At 38.6% G+C, this 23,312-nt stretch overlaps 1 protein-coding gene across 3 annotated transcripts in view; it reads left to right on the top strand.

The window, feature by feature from the left end:
- The window catches only part of FAM120C (family with sequence similarity 120C), a 140,357-nt gene that overhangs the window by 102,361 nt on the left and 14,684 nt on the right, over window positions 1-23,312 (top strand). For 2 of the 3 annotated variants that reach the window (XM_043895277.1, XM_043895278.1), the window contains exons 11-12: window positions 21,146-21,260; window positions 23,023-23,232. In XM_043895277.1, the coding sequence (XP_043751212.1) occupies window positions 21,146-21,260; window positions 23,023-23,232 (325 nt within the window). The remainder of the gene's footprint in view (window positions 1-21,145; window positions 21,261-23,022; window positions 23,233-23,312) is intronic. The other variant, XM_043895279.1, reaches the window with a different exon arrangement.

The following is a 23,312-nucleotide window of genomic DNA, read 5'->3' as shown; positions in this document are numbered from 1 at the left end:
ATACTCAGGACAAAAACCAGTCAATAGAAACTGTCTCTGAGGGCATATGTATATAGGACATAGTAAATAAACACTTTCAATCAGCTCCTATAAATACATTCAAAGACCTAAAGGAAACCATATCTAAAGAATTAAAGTATGCTGACAATGACCCGTCAAATAGAGAATAGCAATAAGAAAATAGACCTATCAAGATGGTCGAATAGAAGGAGACGTGCAACTCACCTTGCCCCATGAACACATAAAAAACACATCTACATATGGAACAATTCTCACTGAAAACTAACTGGAAACTGGTGGAAGGACTCCTGTACAACCAAGACAACAAGAAAAATTCATCCGTAATTAGGCAGGGAGGGAAGAAAAGCAATCAGGTCAGGCCCTGTACCCCTGGGAGGGAACTCAGAGGAACAGGGAGATTACGTGGGTGGAGATTCACCCTGGGGAGTAAGCTGTTTGAGCCACAGATTGGGATGGCCCAGGATCTGACACAGGGAAGACAAGCCCTCTTGACTGATTGGAGGACTACAGGGACTAACAACAGTGCTGTGAGAAGCTTGGATTGAGCATGAGAAGCATGTGTGTACTAGCTTACCAACAAGGCAGGGCAGAGTAAGGACTGCCTCAGTGACTGCCAGGTTTCCCACAACTGCCCCAGTGCCAACCCCAATCGAGTGACTGCTCCAGACCCACTTATCCACAGTGCAGCACAGCACTGGATCTAGGGCTACCACAACCAGGTGGAAAGCTCAGATGTGGGACACAGAGACTACTGAGTTCCAAGGGCGGGGGGCAGTCTGGGTGGGGCTGTGATGTCCATTGTTGGTGCTTACTCAAGATCAAAGTGAAAGAGGAAAGTGAAAAAGTTGGCTTAAAGCTCAACATTCAAAAAACGAAGATCATGGCATCTGGTCCCATCACTTCATGGCAAATAGATGGGAAAACAGGGGAAACAGTCGCTGACTTTATTTTTGGGGGCTCCAAAACCACTGCAGATGGTGATTGCAGCCATGAAATTTAAAGACGCTTACTCCTTGGAAGGAAAGTTATGACCAACCTAGACAGCATATTAAAAAGCAGAGACATTACTTTGTCCACAAAGTTCCATCTAGTCAAGGCTATGGTTTTTCCAGTAGTCATGTATGGATGTGAGAGTTGGACTATAAAGAAAACTGAGTGCCGAAGAATTGATGCTTTTGAACTGTGGTGTTGGAGAAGACTCTTGAGAGTCCCTTGGACTGTGAGGAGATCCAACCAGTCCATCCTAAAGCAGATCAGTCCTGGGTGTTCATTGGTAGGACTGATGCTGAAGCTGAAACTCCAATACTTTGGCCACCTGATGCGAAGAGGTAACTCATTTGAAAAGACCCTGATGCTGGGAAAGATTGAAGGCAGGAAGAGAAGGGAACGACAGAGGATGAGATGGTTGGATGGCATCACCGACTCAGTGGACATGGGTTTGGGTAGACTCCGGGAGTTGGTGATGGACAGGGAGGTCTGGCATGCTGCAGTTCATGGGGCCGCAAAGCGTCAGACACGACTAAGTGACTGAACTGAACTGAACTCAAGCAGTACATTAGAAGTAGCCTAACACTCTTGACGGTGGCCACTCTAGCACAGCTTGCCTCCCCGTAAGCACCAAGAATCAGTGCAGGCCCCACCTGCCCTGAGTGTGACTCCACAGCAGGGCTGGGGCAGTGGAGGCTGAGGGCAGTAATTGGATGTGAGAGACAATAGGGAGTTGAACCAAGGCTGCATCTGAGCAGAGCAAGGGAAACAGTTGCTGGCGCCTGCACAAGCAGTGCCTTGGAGACAGCTTGTACCTCTTTCTACAGCAGACATGAGCTCTGAGCTTGCATGGGCCCCCCTTGCTTCAGCATGATCTCCGTCTGGGGCAAAAGTCCTAGTGCAGGAAGGGGGGAAACACATACTTAGAGGGAACAGAGCCAACTCAGCTAGATCCTAAGGGCTTCCATTTCAGGATCTTGGGACCTGACCCAAATCCCTGACAGGATGATGATGGCCACTGAGCAGAGAGGAAGCCCCGCCTCACACCAGACTCCACCTATAGCACCTCCATCTCCAGCCCCACCTCCTACCACGGTGATAGCTGCCTGCACACCCTGAGGAAAGACAGTGACTTGCATCCAGATCAAATCCAGCCCTCCCACCAAAGGCATTAGGCACACACAGTCTACATGGGACACTCCCATATAAAGACATCCCTGCAAGACTACAATAGGTAACTGTTTCACTTAATTTCATAGGCACAGAGAAAGTTTAGCAAAAATGAAAAGACTGAAGAACTGGTCTCAATTGAAACAGCAAGAGAAAACCCTTGGGAAAACAAATAATGAAAAGAAATAAAGAATTTGAAGCATTAGTAATAATGTTAATTGAATTAAAGAACAAAACAGGTGAGCACAGTGAGAATTTTAACAAGAACTTGAAAATATAAGAAAGACCAGATAGGAAAAGAAGAAGTGAAACTCTCACTGTTTGCAGATGACATGATCCTCTATATAGAAAACCCTAAAGACTCTACCAGAAAATTACTAGAACTAATCAATGAATATAGTAAAGTTGCAGGATATAAAATTAACACACAGAAATCCCTTGCATTCCTATATACTAACAATGAAAAAACAGAAAGAGAAATTAAGGAAACAATACCATTCACCATTGCAACAAAAAGAATAAAATACTTAGGAGTATATCTACCTAAAGAAACAAAAGACCTATACATAGAAAACTATAAAACACTGATGAAAGAAATCAAAGAGGACACAAACAGATGGAGAAACATACCGTGTTCATGGATTGGAAGAATCAATATTGTCAAAATGGCTATTCTACCCAAAGCAATCTATAGAGTCAATGCAATCCCTATCAAGCTACCAACGGTATTTTTCACAGAACTAGACCAAAGAATTTCACAATTTGTATGGAAATACAAAAAACCTCGAATAGCCAAAGTAATCTTGAGAAAGAAGAATGGAACTGGAGGAATCAACCTGCCTGACTTCAGACTCTACTACAAAGCCACAGTCATCAAGACAGTGTGGTACTGGCACAAAGACAGAAATATAGATCAATGGAACAGAATAGAAAGCCCAGAGATAAATCCACGAACCTATGGACACCTTATCTTTGACAAAGGAGGCAAGGATATACAATGGAAAAAAGACAACCTCTTTAACAAGTGGTGCTGGGAAAACTGGTCAACCACTTGCAAAAGAATGAAACTAGAACACTTTCTAACACCATACACAAAAATAAACTCAAAATGGATTAAAGATCTAAATGTAAGACCAGAAACTATAAAACTCCTAGAGGAGAACATAGGCAAAACACTCTCCGACATAAATCACAGCAAGATCCTCTATGACCCACCTCCCAGAATATTGGAAATAAAAGCAAAACTAAACAAATGGGATCTAATGAAACTTAAAAGCTTTTGCACTACAAAAGAAACTATAAGTAAGGTGAAAAGACAGCCGTCAGATTGGGAGAAAATAATAGCAAATGAAGAAACAGACAAAGGATTAATCTCAAAAATATACAAGCAACTCCTGCAGCTCAATTCCAGAAAAATAAATGACCCAATCAAAAAATGGGCCAGAGAACTAAACAGACATTTCTCCAAAGAAGACATACAGATGGCTAACAAACACATGAAAAGGTGCTCAACATCACTCATTATTAGAGAAATGCAAATCAAAACCACAATGAGGTACCATTACACACCAGTCAGGATGGCTGCTATCCAAAAGTCTACAAGCAATAAATGCTGGAGAGGCTGTGGAGAAAAGGGAACCCTCTTACACTGTTGGTGGGAATGCAAACTAGTACAGCCACTATGGAAAACAGTGTGGAGATTCCTTAAAAAACTGGAAATAGAACTGCCATATGACCCAGCAATACCACTTCTGGGCATACACACTGAGGAAACCAGATCTGAAAGAGACACGTGCACCCCAATGTTCATCGCAGCACTGTTTATAATAGCCAGGACATGGAAGCAACCTAGATGCCCATCAGCAGACGAATGGATAAGGATGCTGTGGTACATATACACCATGGAATTTTACTCAGCCATCAAAAAGAATTCATTTGAACCAGTCCTAATGAGATGGATGAAACTGGAGCCCCTTATACAGAGTGAAGTAAGCCAGAAAGATAAAGAACATTACAGCATACTAACACATATATATGGAATTTAGAAAGATGGTAACGATAACCCTATATGCAAAACAGAAAAGGAGACACAGAAATACAGAACAGACTTTTGAACTCTGTGGGAGAAGGTGAGGGTGGGATGTTTCAAAAGAACAGCATGTATACTATCTATGGTGAAACAGATCACCAGCCCAGGTTGGATGCATGAGACAAGTGCTCGGGCCTGGTGCACTGGGAAGACCCAGAGGAATCGGGTGGAGAGGGAGATGGGAGGGGGGATCGGGATGGGGAATAAGTGTAAATCTATGGCTGATTCATATCAATGTATGACAAAACCCACTGAAATGTTTTGAAGTAATTAGCCTCCAACTAATAAAAAAATTTAAAAAAAAAATAAAATAAAAAAATAAACTTCTTTTCTCCCTGGAAAAAAAAAAAAAATATATAAGAAAGACCCAGTCAGAAATGAAGAATTCATAAGAGTTGGATTCTGAATATACTCCCTTTGAAAGGTCATTTAGATATTTAAATAGAAATGTTCTGTAAGCTGTTGTGGTCCTTTAATGGACCGGAACCTGGTGGTCCAGAGTCGATGATAAGAAAGTGAAAGAGAGAAAGAAGCTGATACTCCCTGGTTTATGCAGAGAACCAATAAGACCCTAGAACAGGGCTTGCACTGCTCACGAAGGCACAGAGCGCCCTCTCGAGGGGGTCTTGAAAGCCAGGGCAGGAGAATGTGCTCGGCTAGTTTCTCCGCTCCAGAGAATTAGCTGGAGGGGGAGAGAGACAGAGATAGAAAGAAAGACACGGGAACCCAAGCTCTGATGGAGCAAAGGTGCTTTAATGATCTTTCTGTGAGTATATATAGGCCGTTGTACAAGGAATTTCTTTCGACAATGATAAAGATCAGAAAACCAAACTTACGGCAACCATTACCAAGGGAACAAGGGATTAACAATGGTCATAGGGTCAGGAGACAATCCATATCTCAAGAAAGAGGATTGAGACTAAGCAGTTTTGTCCTAAGGAATATGTCTACTGAAGGAGATTCATGCATGTCTCATCCTATGACCTCAGTCTTGGGAGTGGCATGCTGTTCCACTGGTTTCTGTTGCCAGAAACTGATAAGAAACAGGATTTATGAGAAACAGCACGTAGGAATCCTCCTGTTAAACATTCCCTGACAATTCCCCCTTATTTATTTAGTATATTTGTAAAAAGGGTCCTGAGCATTTGAGTTTATTCAGTTTTAACAATTTTTGTATAAAGGCAATGGTAAACAACAAATATAATTGTCAAGATAGTCACCAAAGTTACAATTCCAGATCTGATGCTGTGAGTAATGTTCTAAAACCATCCGTGTGGGTTTAGCCCAGATAATTGATTAGCTAGTTGTTTAGCTAAAGTTTTCCAATTAGTGGAAGAGGGCAGATTTTTAGAAAAGGTTTCAAAGATTTCTTTTTGTAATAATTGTACATTCAGAGAGGCATTATCATATATGTTTTGTAAATGAAATTTTATTTGTTCCCAGTTGTAGGCATTATGATTGAATTGAACAGGAGTAACACAAAATTGAGTAGAATTCCAGTCATATTTTAGTACTACTTGTTTTTGTACATCTATTAATTGATCTCCAACCCATTTGATGGCTGTTTTTAGTTCCTGTATTTCATCTTGAATATCCTCATCTATCTGAACCTGAGTGGCCCACATAGTATGAGCATCTTTAGTCTAACTTTGGATAAAATTATGTGTTTGAATTGAGGTTTGTAAAGTAACACCAGCGATGGCAGCAATGGTGCAAATAGCTATTAATCCCAAAATGCCAAGAATCAGGCATCCAATGAATTATTTAGATTGCCAGAGCAGTTTAGTAAGTAACCAGGAAGCAAGTCCAGCCATGGGACCTTCTTCCCAGGGCCGTTGGAGATTTATTGGTAACCACAGACTACGTCAAGATTGAAGAATCAAAAGAGATTCATTTCTTAAGGAAACAAAAGAGTTAAGACAAGTATATAACTTGCAATTTATACAAGTTATAGAACGTAAAGTCTTTTTGAATTGTAAACCTCCCTATAGCTAGAACAAAAGGAAGGGGAACACAAGCTTGTATGGAATATGATTGGTTATAACGAAAGAAATAGTTACTATGACTACGATTGGTCCCTGTGAAATGTCCAGTCTAAGTCCCAAGTTCTTTGGTACTCGCAGCAAGTTTCCAGATGTCCCATTGTTTAGGCCCAATCTGTTTATTGAGGATGGGTGCGGGGCAGGGGGGCGGGGGGGGGGGCATTCCACTGTCAAGCCACCCAAGAAGTCCTTTGTCATGGTAATGCTCCATTGTAGTGTTAATAACCTTCTATGCTACTTGAGTAGCATAGTCACACATAGTGCTGTTAGTGTCATCTGAGCAGTTAGATAACCATATACCATGGGGTCCCCAATCAACAGTGGTGTAATTTGCCATAAACATTAGTTTCCCTGATTTAGCTTGATATTTATCTCAGTAAACAGGAGTATATTTAAAGTCTTTATAAGTAAACCCCTTACATTCTAACTTTTGTCCTTTTCCTACAGTTTTGGTAGTATTGCCATGGTTTTCATAAAAGGACAGGGCAGTAAACAGTCCAAGCAATGTGTGGAAGTTCCTTTTTGGAGGCAGGACGAAAGCCCATGTTTGTCGACTAACAATACATAATTTTGTTGGGCCCATGCATAAAGGAAGGATGTCATAGCCTAGAGAAATGTTAATTAGTCTTCTTTCTTCCTCAGGATGAGAGGGCCTCTCCAAGTTCCAAGGAGGGGGCATATGTGTTGAGTGTTGGTGGATACAACTGGTCCTATATCTGTCCATTCTACAACCTACAGTAAAAGGGGGGGTTAGGTATATAAGCCCAATAAGTGTGATCAATCAAGTCAGCCTGAGCAGGGGAAGCAAAAACAAGCAAAGCAAGCATAGCAACAAAAATATTTTCAGGATTCCAAGGCATTCCCTGTTGAGAAATTAGATTTTCAGCTTGATTAGTAAGGGTTTTTATTTGTCCCCATAGTAGGGAGATCATAAGGTCGATAACATCAAGTGCAGCATATTTTGGAGATTTTTAAAGCCACCATGGCTTGTATTGGAATTTCTTCCTCTTGGGGTTTTTGTTGTTTCGTCTCTAGTTTGAATGCTGGGGGCCCCCTTAGGTTGAATCTTCTGAAGAGGAAGCCATGTGAGTTCGTTGGATCCATCTGGAGAAACACAAGCATACCCCTTTCCCTGTAAGATTAGTTTCTTAGATTCCTATTGATTAGTTAACCCGTCTTGATACCAAATGGGCAGAGGAAGGGAGGTGTCCTTCAATGCCTCGAAATGTTTTTCTGCTTTTGTCAAAATATCCCCTTGTGGTAAGTTTAAAAATTAAAAAAAAAAGTAAAGCTATATTAATAATAGTTATAGGCTTAAAGAATATATTGTGTTGGAATCTAGTAAAGTCTGTTCTGGATAAGGAAGATAAAAGTGTTCATGTGTATCCCTCCCTTTTTAATTTTTTTTATTTGTAGTTTCAGTGTGTGATGTGTTTATTTAATTATGTCTTATGTTTGTGGATTATAAGGAATGTCTGTAATCTGTTTAATAGAGAGTGAATGTAAAAATTGTTTGAACTGTCTAGAAATATAGGCAGGGCCATTGTCTGTTTTTATAGAATTAGGTGTTCTCATTATTGTAAAGTAAGCTAACAGGTGGGTTATAGCATGTCGTGTAGTTTCACCTTGGAGAGGTGTGACCCATATAAAAGAAGAATTTGTATTGATTGAGACATGTAAGAAGGAAGAGGAAGAAAGTTCAGGGCAATGAGTTACATCCATTTGCCATAAAATTCTCTTCCATTTGTCATAAACATTTTTTATATTTTTGTATTCATCATTCTATTTGTTATTCCTTATATCTTTTTATTAAAAACATATATTTTATTTTTCTTTAGCAACTGTGAAGTGTTTTGTATATTAGCATTTTATAGATTGGTGAATATTTATTATATTGTATATTATAATATATATATTTATTTTTATATATAAATATATATTTATATATATATTTATTACTAGTTTAAAATCTCTTTAGTTTTTTGCTAAGAAAAACTTAATGTTTTAAAATCTTATTTTATTTGGAAATGACCTAGCTATTTAATAAACGTTTATCATTTAGTTTAGTATAACTCTAGAAATTTAAGTTATTCCAATCCTGAGAGATTATTTTAGATAGATGTTTAAAATATAATTATTTTTAATAGAGTTTATCTAAAAGCTTTCATCTCATTTATACATTTATATATATATAAAGAGTTATCTTTTTGTTCACAAATTTAGTTTACCTTAAACCTAGGCATAATAGAAGTATTATATAATGTTGATGATTTAACACATGTCTTAATTAGATTAGCAAAGAAACATTATATTTAATATTGAATATTTTTCAGTTCATGTGAACCTGAATTTAAATATAGCTCATTGATAAATTAATTTCATATTATGCAAAAAAAAGACATACATTGAGACACAGATAAATTTAGATAGACAGACAGACATAGTTTTCCACTTGAAATTTAAAATATCCTTTTGTTTTATCTTGGTTTTTTTTTTTTTTTTTTTTGAGTTTTACCATTTTGTTTATGGTTTGAGTCCCAGAGAGAGTGGGCTGTGTATCCCAAGGACATGATAACAGTTAACTTTAGGTTTTTTCTTAGGCCTGTTTTTGTTTCTTAGACAGAATTTGAGCTCTAAAAAGTATTTAAAATCCAAAAAAGTATTTTAATAAGTCAACTTTTTCCTAATTGCATGTGTAAGAAGGACCAGTTTTATAATTTCAAAAAATTTTATTTTAATCAGTTTTTTCTGGAGTCTAAAGAATATCATGGCCATTCAGTGTCAAAAATGTCATTTCTCCTTTTTGTAGTCACAGTATATCATTAATGATATATGCATGAGGGAATTGCTGTCACATTGGGTGTAAAGCCTTGGCTACAAAATTTTGACAAATAGTAGGACTGATAAGCATACCTTGAGGTAATATAGTCTATTGAAATCTTTTATGAGGCCTGATGTGATTAGGAAAAAGAAGAGAGAAAGTGAATCTCTCTCGGTCTAAAGGGTGTAAAGGTATATTTAAAAAGCAATCTTATAAATCAATAATAATAATGTGCCAATTTTGAGGAATAATATTAAAAAGCAGAGACATTACTTTGCCAACAAAAGTCTGTCTGGTCAAGGCTATGGTTTTTCCAGTGGTCATGTATGGATGTGAGAGTTGGACTGTGAAGAAAACTGAGCACTGAAAAATTGATGCTTTTCAACTGTGGTGTTGGAGAAGACTCTTGAGAGTCCCTTGGACCGCAAGGAGATCCAACCAGTCCATCCTAAAGGCTGCAGTTTCACCACCTCATTAGAACTGATTCAAATGTATTATTTTTAATGGCTGAGTAATATTCCATTATGTATATGTACCACAGCTTTCTTATCCATTCATCTACTGACGGACATCTAGGTTGCTTCAATGTCCTGGCTATTATAAACAGTGCTGTGTGGAACATCGAGGTACACGTGTCTCTTTCAATTCTGGTTTCCTTGGTGTGTATGCCCAGCAGTGGGATTGCTGGGTCATATGGCAGTTCTATTTCCAGTTTTTTAAGGAATCTCCACACTGTTCTCCATAGTGGCTGTACTAGTTTGCATTCCCACCCATAGTGTAAGAGGGTTCCCTTTTCTCCACACCCTCTCCAGCATTTATTGCTTATAGATTTTGGACAGCAGGCATTCTGACTGGCATGAAATGGTACCCCATTGAGGTTTTAATTTGCATTTCTCTGATACTGAGTAATGTTCAGCATCTTTTCATGTGTTTGTTAGCCAGCTGTATGTCTTCGTTGGAGAAATGTCTGTTTAGTTCTTTGGCCCAATTTTTGATTGGGTCGTTTATTTTTCTGGAATTGAGCTGCAGATGTTGCTTTATATTTTTGAGATTAACTCTTTGCCAGTTGCTTCCTTTGCTATTATTTTCTTCCATTCTGAAGGCTGTCTTTTCACCTTGCTTGTAGTTTCCTTTGTTGTGCAAAAACTTTTAAGTTTCATTAGGTCCCATTTGTTTATTTTTGCTTTTATTTCCAATACTCTGGGAGGTGGGTCATAGAGGATCCTGCTGTGATTTATTCTAGAGAGTGTTTTGCCTATGTTCTCCTCTAGGAGTTTTATAGTTTCTGGTCTTACATTAGATCTTTAATCCATTTTGAGTTTATTTTTGTGTATGGTGTTAGAAAGTGTTCTAGTTTCCTTCTTTTACAAGTGGTTGACCAGTTTTCCCAGCAACACTTGCTAAAGAGATTGTCTTTTCTCCATTGTATATTCTTGCCTCCTTTGTCGAAGATAAGGTGTCCATAGGTTCGTGGATTTATCTCTGGGCTTTCTATTCTGTTCCATTGATCTATATTTCTGTCTTTGTGCCAGTACCATACTGTCTTGATGACTGCGGCTTTGTAGTAGAGCCTGATGTCAGGCAGGTTGATTCCTCCAGTTCCACTCTTCTTTCTCAAGATTGCTTTGGCTATTCAAGGTTTTTGTACTTCCAAACAAATTGTGAAATTATTTGTTCTAGTTCTGTGAAAAATACCATTGATAGCTTGATAGGGATTGCATTGAATCTATAGATTGCTTTGGGTAGTACACTCATTTTCACTATATTGATTCTTTCAATCCATGAACATGGTATATTTCTTGATCTACTTGTGTCCTCTTTGATTTCTTTCATCAGTGTTTTATAGTTTTCTATATATAGGTCTTTTGTTTCTTTAGGTAGATATATTCCTAAGTATTTTTTTCTTTTCATTGCAATGGTGAATGGAATTGTTTCCTTAATTTCTCTTTCTGTTTTCTCATTGTTAGCATATAGGAATGCAAGGGATTTCTGTGTGTTAATTTTATATCCTGCAACTTTACTATATTCATTGATTAGCTCTAGTAATTTTCTGGTGGTCTTTAGGGTTTTCTATATAGAGGATCATGTCATCTGCAAACAGTGAGAGTTTTGCTTCTTCTTTTCCAATCTGGATTCCTTTTATTTCTTTTTCTGCTCTGATTGCTGTGGCCAAAACTTCCAAAACTATGTTGAATAGTAGTGGTGAGAGTGGGCACCGTTGTCTTGTTCCTGACTTTAAGAGAAATGCTTTCAATTTTTCAACATTGAGGATAATATTTGCTGTGGGTTTGTCATATATAGCTTTTATTATGTTGAGGTATGTTCCTTCTACTCCTGCTTTCTGGAGGGTTTTTATCATACATGGATGTTGAATTTTGTCAAAGGCTTTCTCTGCATCTATTGAGATAATCATATGGTTTTTATCTTTCAGTTTGTTAATGTGGTGTATTATGTTGATTGATTTGCAGACATTGAAGAATCCTTGCATCCCTGGGATAAAGCCCACTTGGTCATGATGTATGATCTTTTTCATATGTTGTTGGATTCTGTCTTCTAGAATTTTGTTAAGGATTGTTGCATCTATGTTCATCAGTGATATTGGCCTGTAGATTTCTTTTTTTGTGGAATCTTTGTCTGGTTTTGGTATTAGGGTGATGGTGGCCTTATAGAATGAGTTTGGAAGTTTACCTTCCTCTGCAATTTTCTGGGAGAGTTTGAGTAGGATAGGTGTTAGCTCTTCTCTAAATTTTTGGTAGAATTCAGCTGTGAAGCCGTCTGGTCCTGGGCTTTTGTTTGCTGGAAGATGTCTGATTACAGTTTCGATTTCCGTGCTTGTGATGGGTCTGTTAAGATTTTCTATTTCTGCCGGGTTCAGTTTTGCAAAGTTGTACTTTTCTAAGAATTTGTCCATTTCTTCCAAGTTGTCCATTTTATTGGCATATAGTTGCTGGTAGTAATCTCTTATGATCCTTTGTATTTCTGTGTTGTCTGTTGTGATCTCTCCATTTTCATTTCTAATTTTGTTGATTTGATTCTTCTCCCTTTGTTTCTTGATGAGTCTGGCTAATGGTTTGTCAATTTTATTTATCTTCGCAAAGAACCAGCTTTTAGCTTTGTTGATTTTTGCTATGGTCTCTTTTGTTTGTTTTGCATTTATTTCTGCCCTAATTTTTAAGATTTCTTTCCTTCTACTAACCCTGGGGTTTTTCATTTCTTCCTTTTCTAGTTGCTTTAGGTGTAGAGTTAGGTTATTTATTTGACTTTTTTTTTTTGTTTATTGAGGTAAACCTGTATTGCTATGAACCTTCCCCTTAGCCCTGCTTTTTCAGTGTCCCATAAGTTTTGGGTTGTTGTGTTTTCATTTTCATTCGTTTCTATGCATAATTTGATTTCTTATTTGATTTCTTCTGTGATTTGTTGGTTTTTCAGAAGTGTGTTGTTCAGTCTCCATATATTGGAATTTTTAATCGTTTTTCTCCTGTAGTTAATATCTAATCTTACTGCATTGTGGTCAGAAAATATGCTTGGAATGATTTCAATTTTTTTGAATTTACCAAGGCTAGATTTATGGCCCAGGATGTGATCTATCCTGGAGAAGGTTCCGTGTGCACTTGAAAAAAAAGTGAAATTCCTTGTTTTGGGGTGAAATGTCCGACAGATATCAATTAGATCTAACTGATCTATTGTATCATTTAAAGTTTGTGTTTCCTTGTTCATTTTCTGTTTAGTTGATCTATCCATAGGTATGAGCAGGGTATTAAAGTCTCCCACTATTTTTGTGTTATTGTTAATTTCCCCTTTCATACTTGTTAGCATTTGTCTTACAGATTGCAGTGCTCCTATTTTGGGTGCATATATATTTGTAATTGTTATATCTTCTTGGATTGATCCTTTGATCATCATGTAGTGTCCTTCTTTGTCTCTTTTCACAGCCTTTGTTTTAAAGTCTATTTTATCTGATATTAGTATTGTTACTCCTGCTTTCTTTTGGTCACTGTTTGCATGGAATATCTTTTGCCAGCCCTTCACTTTCAGTCTGTAAGTGTCCCTTGTTTTGAGGTGGGTCTCTTGTAGACAGCATATATAGGGGTCTTGTTTTTGTATCCATTCAGCCAGTCTTTGTCTTTTGGTTGGGGCAATCAACCCATTTACATTTAAGGTAATTATTGATAAGTGTGATCCCATTGCCATTTAGTTTGTTGTTTGGGGTTCGAGTTTATACACCCTTTCTGTGTTTCCTGTCTAGAGAAGATCCTTTAGCATTTGTTGAAGAGCTGGTTTGCTGGTGCTGAATTCTCTCAGGTTTTGCTTGTCTGTAAAGCCTTTGATTTCTCCTTTATATTTGAATGACGTCCTTGCTGGATACATTAATCTGGGTTATAGGTTTTTCTCTTTCATCACTTTAAGTATTTCCTGCAATTCCCTTCTGGCCTGAATAGTTTCTATTGAAAGATCAGCCATTATATTATGGGAATCCGCTCGTATGTTATTTGTTGTTTTCCCCTTGCTGCTTGTAATATTTGTTCTTTGTGTTTGATCTTTGTTAATTTGATTAATATGTTTCTTGGGGTGTTTTGCCTTGGGTTTATCATGTTTGGGACTCTCTGGGTTTCTTGGACTTGGGTGACTATTTCCTTCCCCATTTTAGGGAAGTTTTCAACTATTATGTCCTCAAGTATTTTCTCATTGTCTTTCTTTTTGTCTGAGGGAACTGTCTGAGGTGGGCCCTGGAGTGTGTGCACTTCCCAGATCTTAGCTGCTCAGGTCCAGGTTCTTGGGAACTCCACAGAGGCACAGACTTGGTTGCACCTCCATTTTGTGCCCTTCCCAGGTCTGAGCAGCTCAGGTGACCAGGTACTTGGTGAGCGCAGTCTCCACCAGTTGTGGGGCGCATCTTATCACCTCCCCCTTCCCAGTCGCTTGGTTTTCTGGGTGTACGACAGGCGTGCCTTCTCAGGTGTGCCGTGTCTCTCTTCTGGGGAGGTGATCTCTGGCTGCTACCCTCCCGGCTGGTGTCAACCATCCAGAATCCCAAGAAGTCTTGGTTAGCAAGGAAGCCTGCTTGTCATTTGGTAGAGGATGTCTCTCTAGGGCCATGATTGCCGCCTTTTGGCTCTGGCTGCCCCCACCTGCCTGTCTCCAGCAGGGGATGGGCCGGTCCACAGCCAGCTAGCACTGCTCAGTCTTTTGTTCTGTGAGAGGGCCTGGCAGTGTCTTAGGTTAGGGCTTTTCGTGGGATAGTTCTCTCTTCTCTCTCTTTTTTTTTTCTTCTCTCTGTCTCTCTGGCTGTCCCACAGTCTGGGTTGCTATCTCAGGTTAGTTCCCTCAGATTGCCCTCAGGGCATTCAGTCCGATCCTTACCCTAAGCAATGCAGCCCACGCCTCCCTATCCAGCCCCCACTTGCTAGTGGTATATGCGAGCGTCTGGGCTGCTTCTCCACTGGAGTTGCCATTAGGCACGTAATCTGCGGGTTTTAATGATTTATTTATTTAGTTTCCCTCCCAGTTGTGTTGCCCTCTGAGATTCCAAGACTTGCCACAGACCCACTGGTGAGAGTGTTTCCTGGTGTTTGGAAACTTCTCTCTTTTTTAAGACTCCCTTCCCGGGACGGATCTCTGTCCCTACCTCTTTTGTCTCTCTTTTTATCTTTTATATTTTTTCCTACCTCCTTTCGAAGACAATGGTCTGCCTTTCTGGGTGCCTGATGTCCTCTGCCAGCATTCAGAAGTTGTTTTGTGGAATTTGCTCAGCATTCAAATGTTCTTTGTATGAATTTGTGGGGGATAAAGTGGTCTCCCCGTCCTATTCCTCTGCCATCTTAGGACCACCACCACCCCCCAGTCAGTGTTGTAAAAAGAATGAATAAAAATTGAAAGAGACTAAAAGACTCGTAGGACAATATCAAGCATACCAACATATGCATAATAGATGAACCAGGAGAAGGAGGGTGGTTTGAAAAAATATATAAAGAAATAAGAATTGAAAACTTACCAAATGTGATGAAAAACATAAATCTGCCCATCTGAGATCAAAATCTCTATTTAATTCAACCTCAAAGATTCACACTTAGACACTGTTGAAAAGAGAAAGCCAGTCTTGAAATAGGCAAGAGAGAAACAGCTTGTTACATACCAGAGAACCAGAAGAAGATGAACAATAGTCACAAGTTAGAAGTAACCTATTTTCACTGTTGGATTAATTAAGGAACAAGAAGTTATATATACATATAATACAATATTATTCAATCTTAAAAAGGAAGGAAATTCTGACACATGCTACAACATGACTGACCGTTTAAGATATGCTCAGTGAACTATGCCAGTCACAAAAAGACAAACATTTTATGATTCCACTTTTTTTTTTTTTTTTGGCTTGTTTTTTTTTTTTTTTTTTTTTTGGCTTGTATGATTCCACTTATATGAGGTATCTAGAGTAGTTGGCTTTAGAGATAGAAAGTAAAATGGTGGTTTCCAGGGGATGAGGGGAGGGTGGAATGGGAAGTTACTGTTTAATAGGTATAAGATTCAAGTTGGGAAGAAGAAAGTTCTACAGGTGTGTAGTGGTGACTAAGCAGCAAAATCTGAATGTACTTAATGCTGCTCAACTGTATACTTAAATTCTTAAAGTGATAAATATTATGTTATATGTCTCTTACCACAAGAAAAACAAAAAGGAAGACAAGGTATGGGACCTCCAGAGTAAAGAGGGTAGGGCAAACCCTATACTGAGCAAAATTATAACTTAACTACTGAAAATTATTTTTGAAATCATTTAACCCTCAGGCATACCACAGCCTAGAAGACAAGGACTCCTCCTCCTAGATCCCATTCTTAAGTTATAGTTTCACCCTGGAATAGAATTACTCCCAGTTCTTATCAACCCCAGCCCTGTGTCCCAGTAGGTGTGGTAAAGAGGCTCACTTAACCAGCCTCCACTCATGGCAGAAGCTCTAATCCAGGGGCAGCATGCCAACGATACTTGGGTCCCTAATCATTCCCACTGAGCTCATGTGTCAGAAGGAGTTTCCATACTGGGAGGGTCAAGCAAAAAGACGAGGGGCTGCCAACCCATCACCCCATCCTCAGTACCCACTTGCAGAATGCCGCTTGTCACTCTGAGAAAAGAAGCCCCAGATCTGGTCCAGTGACTAGGAGCTCTTCTTAGGGGAAAACGCAGGCCATAAGAATGAGGAGCTGTATACTTCTACCTAAAGTGACTGCCTTTATTTGGAACACAGTTGATGCTAAGGAATTAACATGAGGCTGGTCACTCCATGATACAAGCAGAATGACAGAGCATCTAGAAGTTTTATAGAGGGAATCAGGGAAATGAACAACCAAGAAGAGCCATCCTAGAGCTCCCCTGGTGACTCAATGGTAAAGAATCTGCCTTCCAGTGCAAGAGACAGAGATTTGATCCCTGATCTGGGAAGATCCCATGTGGTCCCAACTTTTGAGCCTGTGCTCTAGAGTCCAGGAGCCACAACTACTGTGTGGATCACAACAAAATGTGGAAATTTCTTAAAGAGATGGGACTACCAAACCACCTTACTGCCTCCTGAGAAACCTGTATGCAGGCCAAAAGGCAACAGTTAGAACTGGACATGAAACAATCGACTGGTTCAAAATTGGGAAAAAAGTACTTGAAGGCTATATATTGTCACGCTGCTTATTTAACTTATGTGCAGAATACATCATGTGAGATGCCGGGCTGGATGAAGCTCAAGCTGGAATCAAGATTGCCAGGAGAAATATCATTAACCTCAGATATGCAGAAGACACCACCCTTATGGCAGAAAGTGAAGAGCAACTAAAGAGCCTCTTGATGAAGGTGAAATAAGAGAGTGAAAAAGCTGGCTTAAAACTCAACATCCAAAAAACTAAAGTCATGGAATCCGGTCCCATCACTTCATGGCAAATGGATGGGGAAACAATGGAAACAGGGACCGACTTTATTTTCTTGGGCTCCAAAATCACTGTATACAGTGACTGCAGCCATGACATTAAAAGACGCTTGCTCAGCTACCAACGGTATTTTTCACAGAACTAGAACAAATAATTTCACAATTTGTATGGAAATACAAAAAACCTTGAATAGCCAAAGTATTCTTGAGAAAGAAGAGTGGAACTGGAGGAATCAACCTGCCTGACTTCAGACTCTACTACAAAGCCACAGTCATCAAGACAGTATGGTACTGGCACAAAGACAGAAATATAGATCAATGGAACAGAATAGAAAGCCCAGAGATAAATCCACGAACCTATGGACACCTTATCTTTGACAAAGGAGGCAAGGATATACAATGGAAAAAAGACAACCTCTTTAACAAGTGGTGCTGGGAAAACTGGTCAACCACTTGTAAAAGAATGAAACTAGAACACTTTCTAACACCGTACACAAAAATAAACTCAAAATGGATTAAAGATCTAAATGTAAGACCAGAAACTATAAAACTCCTAGAGGAGAACATAGGCAAAACACTCTCCGACATAAATCACAGCAAGATCCTCTATGACCCACCTCCCAGAATATTGGAAATAAAAGCAAAACTAAACAAATGGGACCTAATGAAACTTAAAAGCTTTTGCACTACAAAGGAAACTATAAGTAAGGTGAAAAGACAGTCCTCAGATTGGGAGAAAATAATAGCAAATGAAGAAACAGACAAAGGATTAATCTCAAAAATATACAAGCAACTCCTGCAGCTCAATCCCAGAAAAATAAACGACCCAATCAAAAAATGGGCCAAAGAACTAAACAGACATTTCTCCAAAGAAGACTTACAGATGGCTAACAAACACATGAAAAGATGCTCAACATCACTCATTATTAGAGAAATGCAAATCAAAACCACAATGAGGTACCATTTCATGTCAGTCAGGATGGCTGCTATCCAAAAGTCTACAAGCAATAAATGCTGGAGAGGGTGTGGAGAAAAGGGAACCCTCTTACACTGTTGGTGGGAATGCAAACTAGTACAGCCACTATGGAAAACAGTGTGGAGATTTCTTAAAAAACTGGAAATAGAACTGCCATATGACCCAGCAATCCCACTTCTGGGCATACACACTGAGGAAACCAGATCTGAAAGAGACACCTGCACCCCAATGTTCATCGCAGCACTGTTTATAATAGCCAGGACATGGAAGCAACCTAGATGCCCATCAGCAGATGAATGGATAAGGAAGCTCTGGTACAGATACACCGTGGAATATTACCCAGCCGTTAAAAAGAATTCATTTGAATCAGTCCTAATGAGATGGATGAAACTGGAGCCCATTATACAGAGTGAAGTAAGCCAGAAAGATAAAGAACATTACAGCATACTAACACATATATATGGAATTTAGAAAGATGGTAACAATAACCCTATATGCAAAACAGAAAAAGAGACACAGATGTACAGAACAGACTTTTGGACTCTGTGGGAGAAGGCGAGGGTGGGATGTTTCGAGAGAACAGCATCGAAACATGTATATTATCTATGGTGAAACAGATCACCAGCCCAGGTGGGATGCATGAGACAAGTGCTCGGGTCTGGTGCACTGGGAAGACCCAGAGGAATCGGGTGGAGAGGGAGATGGGAGGGGGGATCGGGATGGGGAATGGGTGTAAATCTATGGCTGATTCATATCAATGTATGACAAAACCCACTGAAATGTTGTGAAGTAATTAGCCTCCAACTAATAAAAAAATTTAAAAAAAAAAGAAAAAAAAAAAAAAGAAAACAGACAACTCAGTCTAAAAATGAATAAAAGATGTAAATAGACATTTCACCAGAGACGATATAGGGTTGTAATATAAGCACATGAAAAGATTCTCATCTTCAGTAATCATTGAGGAAATGCAAATTTAAAACCATAATGAAACACCACTTCACTCAGCTGAAATGATTATAATTTTAAAAAAGACAATGACAAATGTAGGCCTGGCTGCAGAGAATTGGGATTCCTTCATACACTGATGGAAATTTAAAATGGTATAGCTACTTTGGACATTAGTTTGGCATTTTCTTAACAGGTTAAACATAAATATATAAATAGTCACTCAGTTGTATCCAACTCTTGTGACCCCATCGACTATAGCCCATCAGGCTCCTCTGGCCATGGGATTCTCCAGGCAAGAATACTGGAGTGTGTTGCCATTCCCTTCTCCAGGGAATCTTCCCAACCCAGAGATCGAACCTGGGTTACCTGCATTGGCAGGCAGATTCTTGACTGTCTGAGCCACCAAGGAAGCCCATACAAATAATCATATGACTCATTTATTTCACTCCTAGGTATCTGTTGAAAAAATGGGTCCACACAGACTTGCACGTGAATATTCAAAGAAATATTATTCATAATAATCAAAAAGTAGGAACAACTCAAGTATCTGTTAACTGGGAAGTGGATGTGATATGTCCATCAATAAAATATTACTCAGTAAAATAAAACTACTAATACATGCCAGAGCACTGAACCAACCTCAGAATCACTATGCTTCATGGCAATGAAAATAATCAAAGAAGGCACGTTCATGAACTTACCATTGTAAAGCTGTCAGTTCTCAAATTGATCTGTATATTTAACACAATTCCTATGGGCTTAATGCAAGGTTTTTTATGAATGAAGACAAACTTATTCTAAAATTTACGTGTAAATTTATATATAGGCCCTTAAAATAGCTAAAACAGTCTTGCAAAAAAGAAGTATAGGAATTACTCTACCTAATATTGTAGCCAAAATAATCAAGACTGGAGTTACTTGCAAAGGGATAAGCACATAGGTCAATGGAACAAAATTAAGAACCTAGAAATGAACAAGACAAGTATACTCAAAAGTGTAAAAACAATTCAGTGGAGAAAGAAAGGATAGCCTTTCAGCAAATGTGCTGGAACAATCGGACATCCATAGGCCAAAGAAACAAATGCTTCAATCTGAACCTCACACATTATACAAAAATTAACTCAACCCTGTCTAAAGAAGGCATCCTAGGAACTTGTTTAGAAAACTGGGAATTTTTGAAGAAAGCATTAACCATTCTGTCTCTAGACTGCTGTTCTAATCTACAGATCCCAGACTTGAGTTGTCACATTTCCTGCTTCCAGCCAACCCTGCTCGCTTCAGGACTGGCCCCCCATAATCGTAATTGGCAAGAGCCAATTCCTTAATACATATCTTATTGCTCCTGTTTGTCCTGAATTCAGTGATTTCTGTGTACTGGCAGACTCTTTGGTTTGTCTCGAGGCTGAAGTCAAGGGGAAATTCTCTCAGCACCAAGGACCTCTCTGTTCAGTCCTGAATGGATATTCCCTCCAATTGCAGGGCCTGTGCCTATACTTGTGCCACTAAATGTATAAAGGTATATAGTTATACCACCTCCAGATTCTCATTGTTGAATATATTGTGCAGTGTTAAATACATTGCACCCTTAAAGCCACATGTCCATTTTAAAAATCTGAAAAAAGGGCCAGCATATACTTGAGGTCAGTGTTTGGTGAATTTAATAAAATAAAAATGATCAGCACTTCTAGAAGTCTATCTTGAATGAATAATCAGAGATACAGATGAGATTTAAATATGTGAATATCTTCATAGTAATTTTATAATTAAAGAAAATGAATAGTATATTTCTAATATTATAAGAATACTTATATAAATTGATAAAACACATGAGGAACATGAAGTCATTTAAAATCATGTTTTTGACAAGTATTTAATGAATGAAAGGTTCTTATAATATTGAATGAAAAAAGCAAGATAGAATATTCTATATGTAGTATGAAAAAGAGAAAAAACTGAGATTTGAGATGCTAGGAAGAAAGAAGCCATAAACTTAACAGCAGTTATAAACATGAATGGTGCCTGTCTCCTCTACCATCTAGATGAAGTAACCAAAGGCAGAGATTCTTTTACTTTATTTCAGAACCTAGCTAGCATCTAGCCCATGGTAGGTTACACTTAGTTTATTAAGTGTCTGTGAAATGAATAAATGAGCTTTTGTCACTTAATAATGATACTTTTATCTTCTAGATACATGGTTCAGTGGCCTGGCGGCCGAATCCTGCATCGCCATGAGCTAGACACCTTCCTGGCACAGGCAGTTTCTACTCAACTTTATGAACCAGATCAACTTCAAGAACTCAAGGTGATTTGAACTGTCCTCATTTATTTTATGAGCTCATAGCTCTATTTTAAATCTTTTTTTTTCCCTGCAGCTGGGAAGAAGAGTAAGTTCTGCAGGTAAATGTTTGATTTACTTTAGCCAAATATTTATGTCTATTAATAAACCCAACACTGCTTACATACTGATGGGTGAGAATGGGTAGAAAAAATGATATTGTGTAAGACTGGTAAGTTGTGGCCCATAGATCACAGTAAGGTTTCCAACTCTTGCAAAAGATACTACAGGGGACTTATCCTGGTGTTCCCTGTTTGTCTTTGAGTAAAGGTCTACCTTCTCTCCCTGGTGGCTCAGTGGTAAAAGAATTCACCTGCAGTGCAGGAGGTGCAGGGGACACAGGTTCGATCCTTGGGATGGGAAGTTCCTCTGGAGGAGGAAATGGCAACCTACTCCAGTATTCTTGCCTGGAGAATTCCATGGACAGAGGAGCCCATGGGCTACAGTCCATCAGGTCACAAAGAGTCAGACACAACTGAGCACGCACACAATCCGATACTTGATTTACAATATTACATTAGTTTCAGGTGTTAGCACAGTGATTTGGTATTTTTGAAGATTATATTCCATTGTAGACTATTATAAGATAATGGATATAATTCCCTGTGCTACCCTCCTTTTTAAAAATAATACTTACTGAGTGTTAGAGGGAAGTCTAGTCAAGCAAGAAGAAGCAAGTAAATCCAGCATAACTGAAGGCAATAGAATATAGTAGGTTAGAGAGTAGGCTCTGAAGCCAGGCTGCCTTGGCTTTGAATCTTAGCTCGTTAGGTTGCTAACCTCTGTAGTTTCAGTTTCCTTACTTATAGTATTTTGAGGATATTAAATAAAATAATCCATGCAAAACACTTAGAAGAGTGGCTAGCATGTTCTAAGTATACAGTACTCAATTAGGTATTAATGCAGGACACTCCTCTTGTGACTTAAGTAGCCATGGTCCTTTGAGACCCTAGTATAAACTAGAAGAAAATCAAGTCTAGTAAGACTTACAAAATCTTGACGTGAGATCAACTAAGGAAAAGATGAAAACAGTCTTAGACAAACAGTGTTGGTTCCTTTCTACAGTAAATGTGATATTGCTTGGTACTAGATCAGGTACTGACAACTCCACACCACACCTAGGAGGGGACCTGCATGTCTTAAAATTTTTTAGTAAATATTTTATTATATGGATGTATCATTTAATTATTCTTATTTTGGCCATTTGGTTTCCAGTTTTCACTTACTATATGTAATAATTAACATCTTTATGTATTAGAGCCTTATTCACATCTCAACTTCCTTAGAATAGATTCCTAAAAGTAGAATTTCTGAGTCAACAAATGTGACCATTTTAAGGTTCATGATACATATTGCTTAATTTTAATATACATTGCTCATTAGTTTTATTTGAGTGTGCCGTTTATTTCACCATATCCTCATCAGCATTGGATGTTCTTTTGACCTTTTGTCTTGTTTTAATTTTTTTTTATTTGACAGGCAGAAAAATTGGTATCTCAAGTGGGTATCTTTTTAAGATTTGAAAGTTGATTTTTTTTTTTTGTAATGAGTATCTTCCAAACCATCTCAGGGATAGAAATGGATAGAGGTTGCTTATGTACTCAAATGTCCATATTGAAAAGAAACATGTTCTCATTTACCTGGAATAATCAGCAAAATAGGAATAAGAGCAAATGTAACCAATAACAGCAATTTCTTAATGGTAGTTTTTCCTCTGTGGTGGTTTCAGATTGAGAAACTGGATGCTCGAGGGATCCAGCTTGCTGCCCTCTTCATGAGCGGAGTTGATACAGCCCTGTTTGCCAATGATGCCTGTGGCCAGCCAGTTCCTTGGGAACACTGCTGCCCCTGGATTTACTTCGATGGCAAGCTGTTCCAGAGCAAGCTAATTAAAGCAGGCCGGGAGAGAGTATCCCTAGTTGAGCTCTGCGATGGCCAGGTACCAGCATGTTGGGTAGCTACTAAGATCAACTGTGATCTGCTGTGAAAGTGAATGGCAGAAAAGGGTAAAGGAGCAGA

The sequence above is a fragment of the Cervus elaphus genome, chromosome X (genome assembly GCF_910594005.1).
Source record: "Cervus elaphus chromosome X, mCerEla1.1, whole genome shotgun sequence".
NCBI lineage: Eukaryota > Metazoa > Chordata > Mammalia > Artiodactyla > Cervidae > Cervus > Cervus elaphus.
This window is presented reverse-complemented; position numbering and strand designations above follow the sequence as displayed.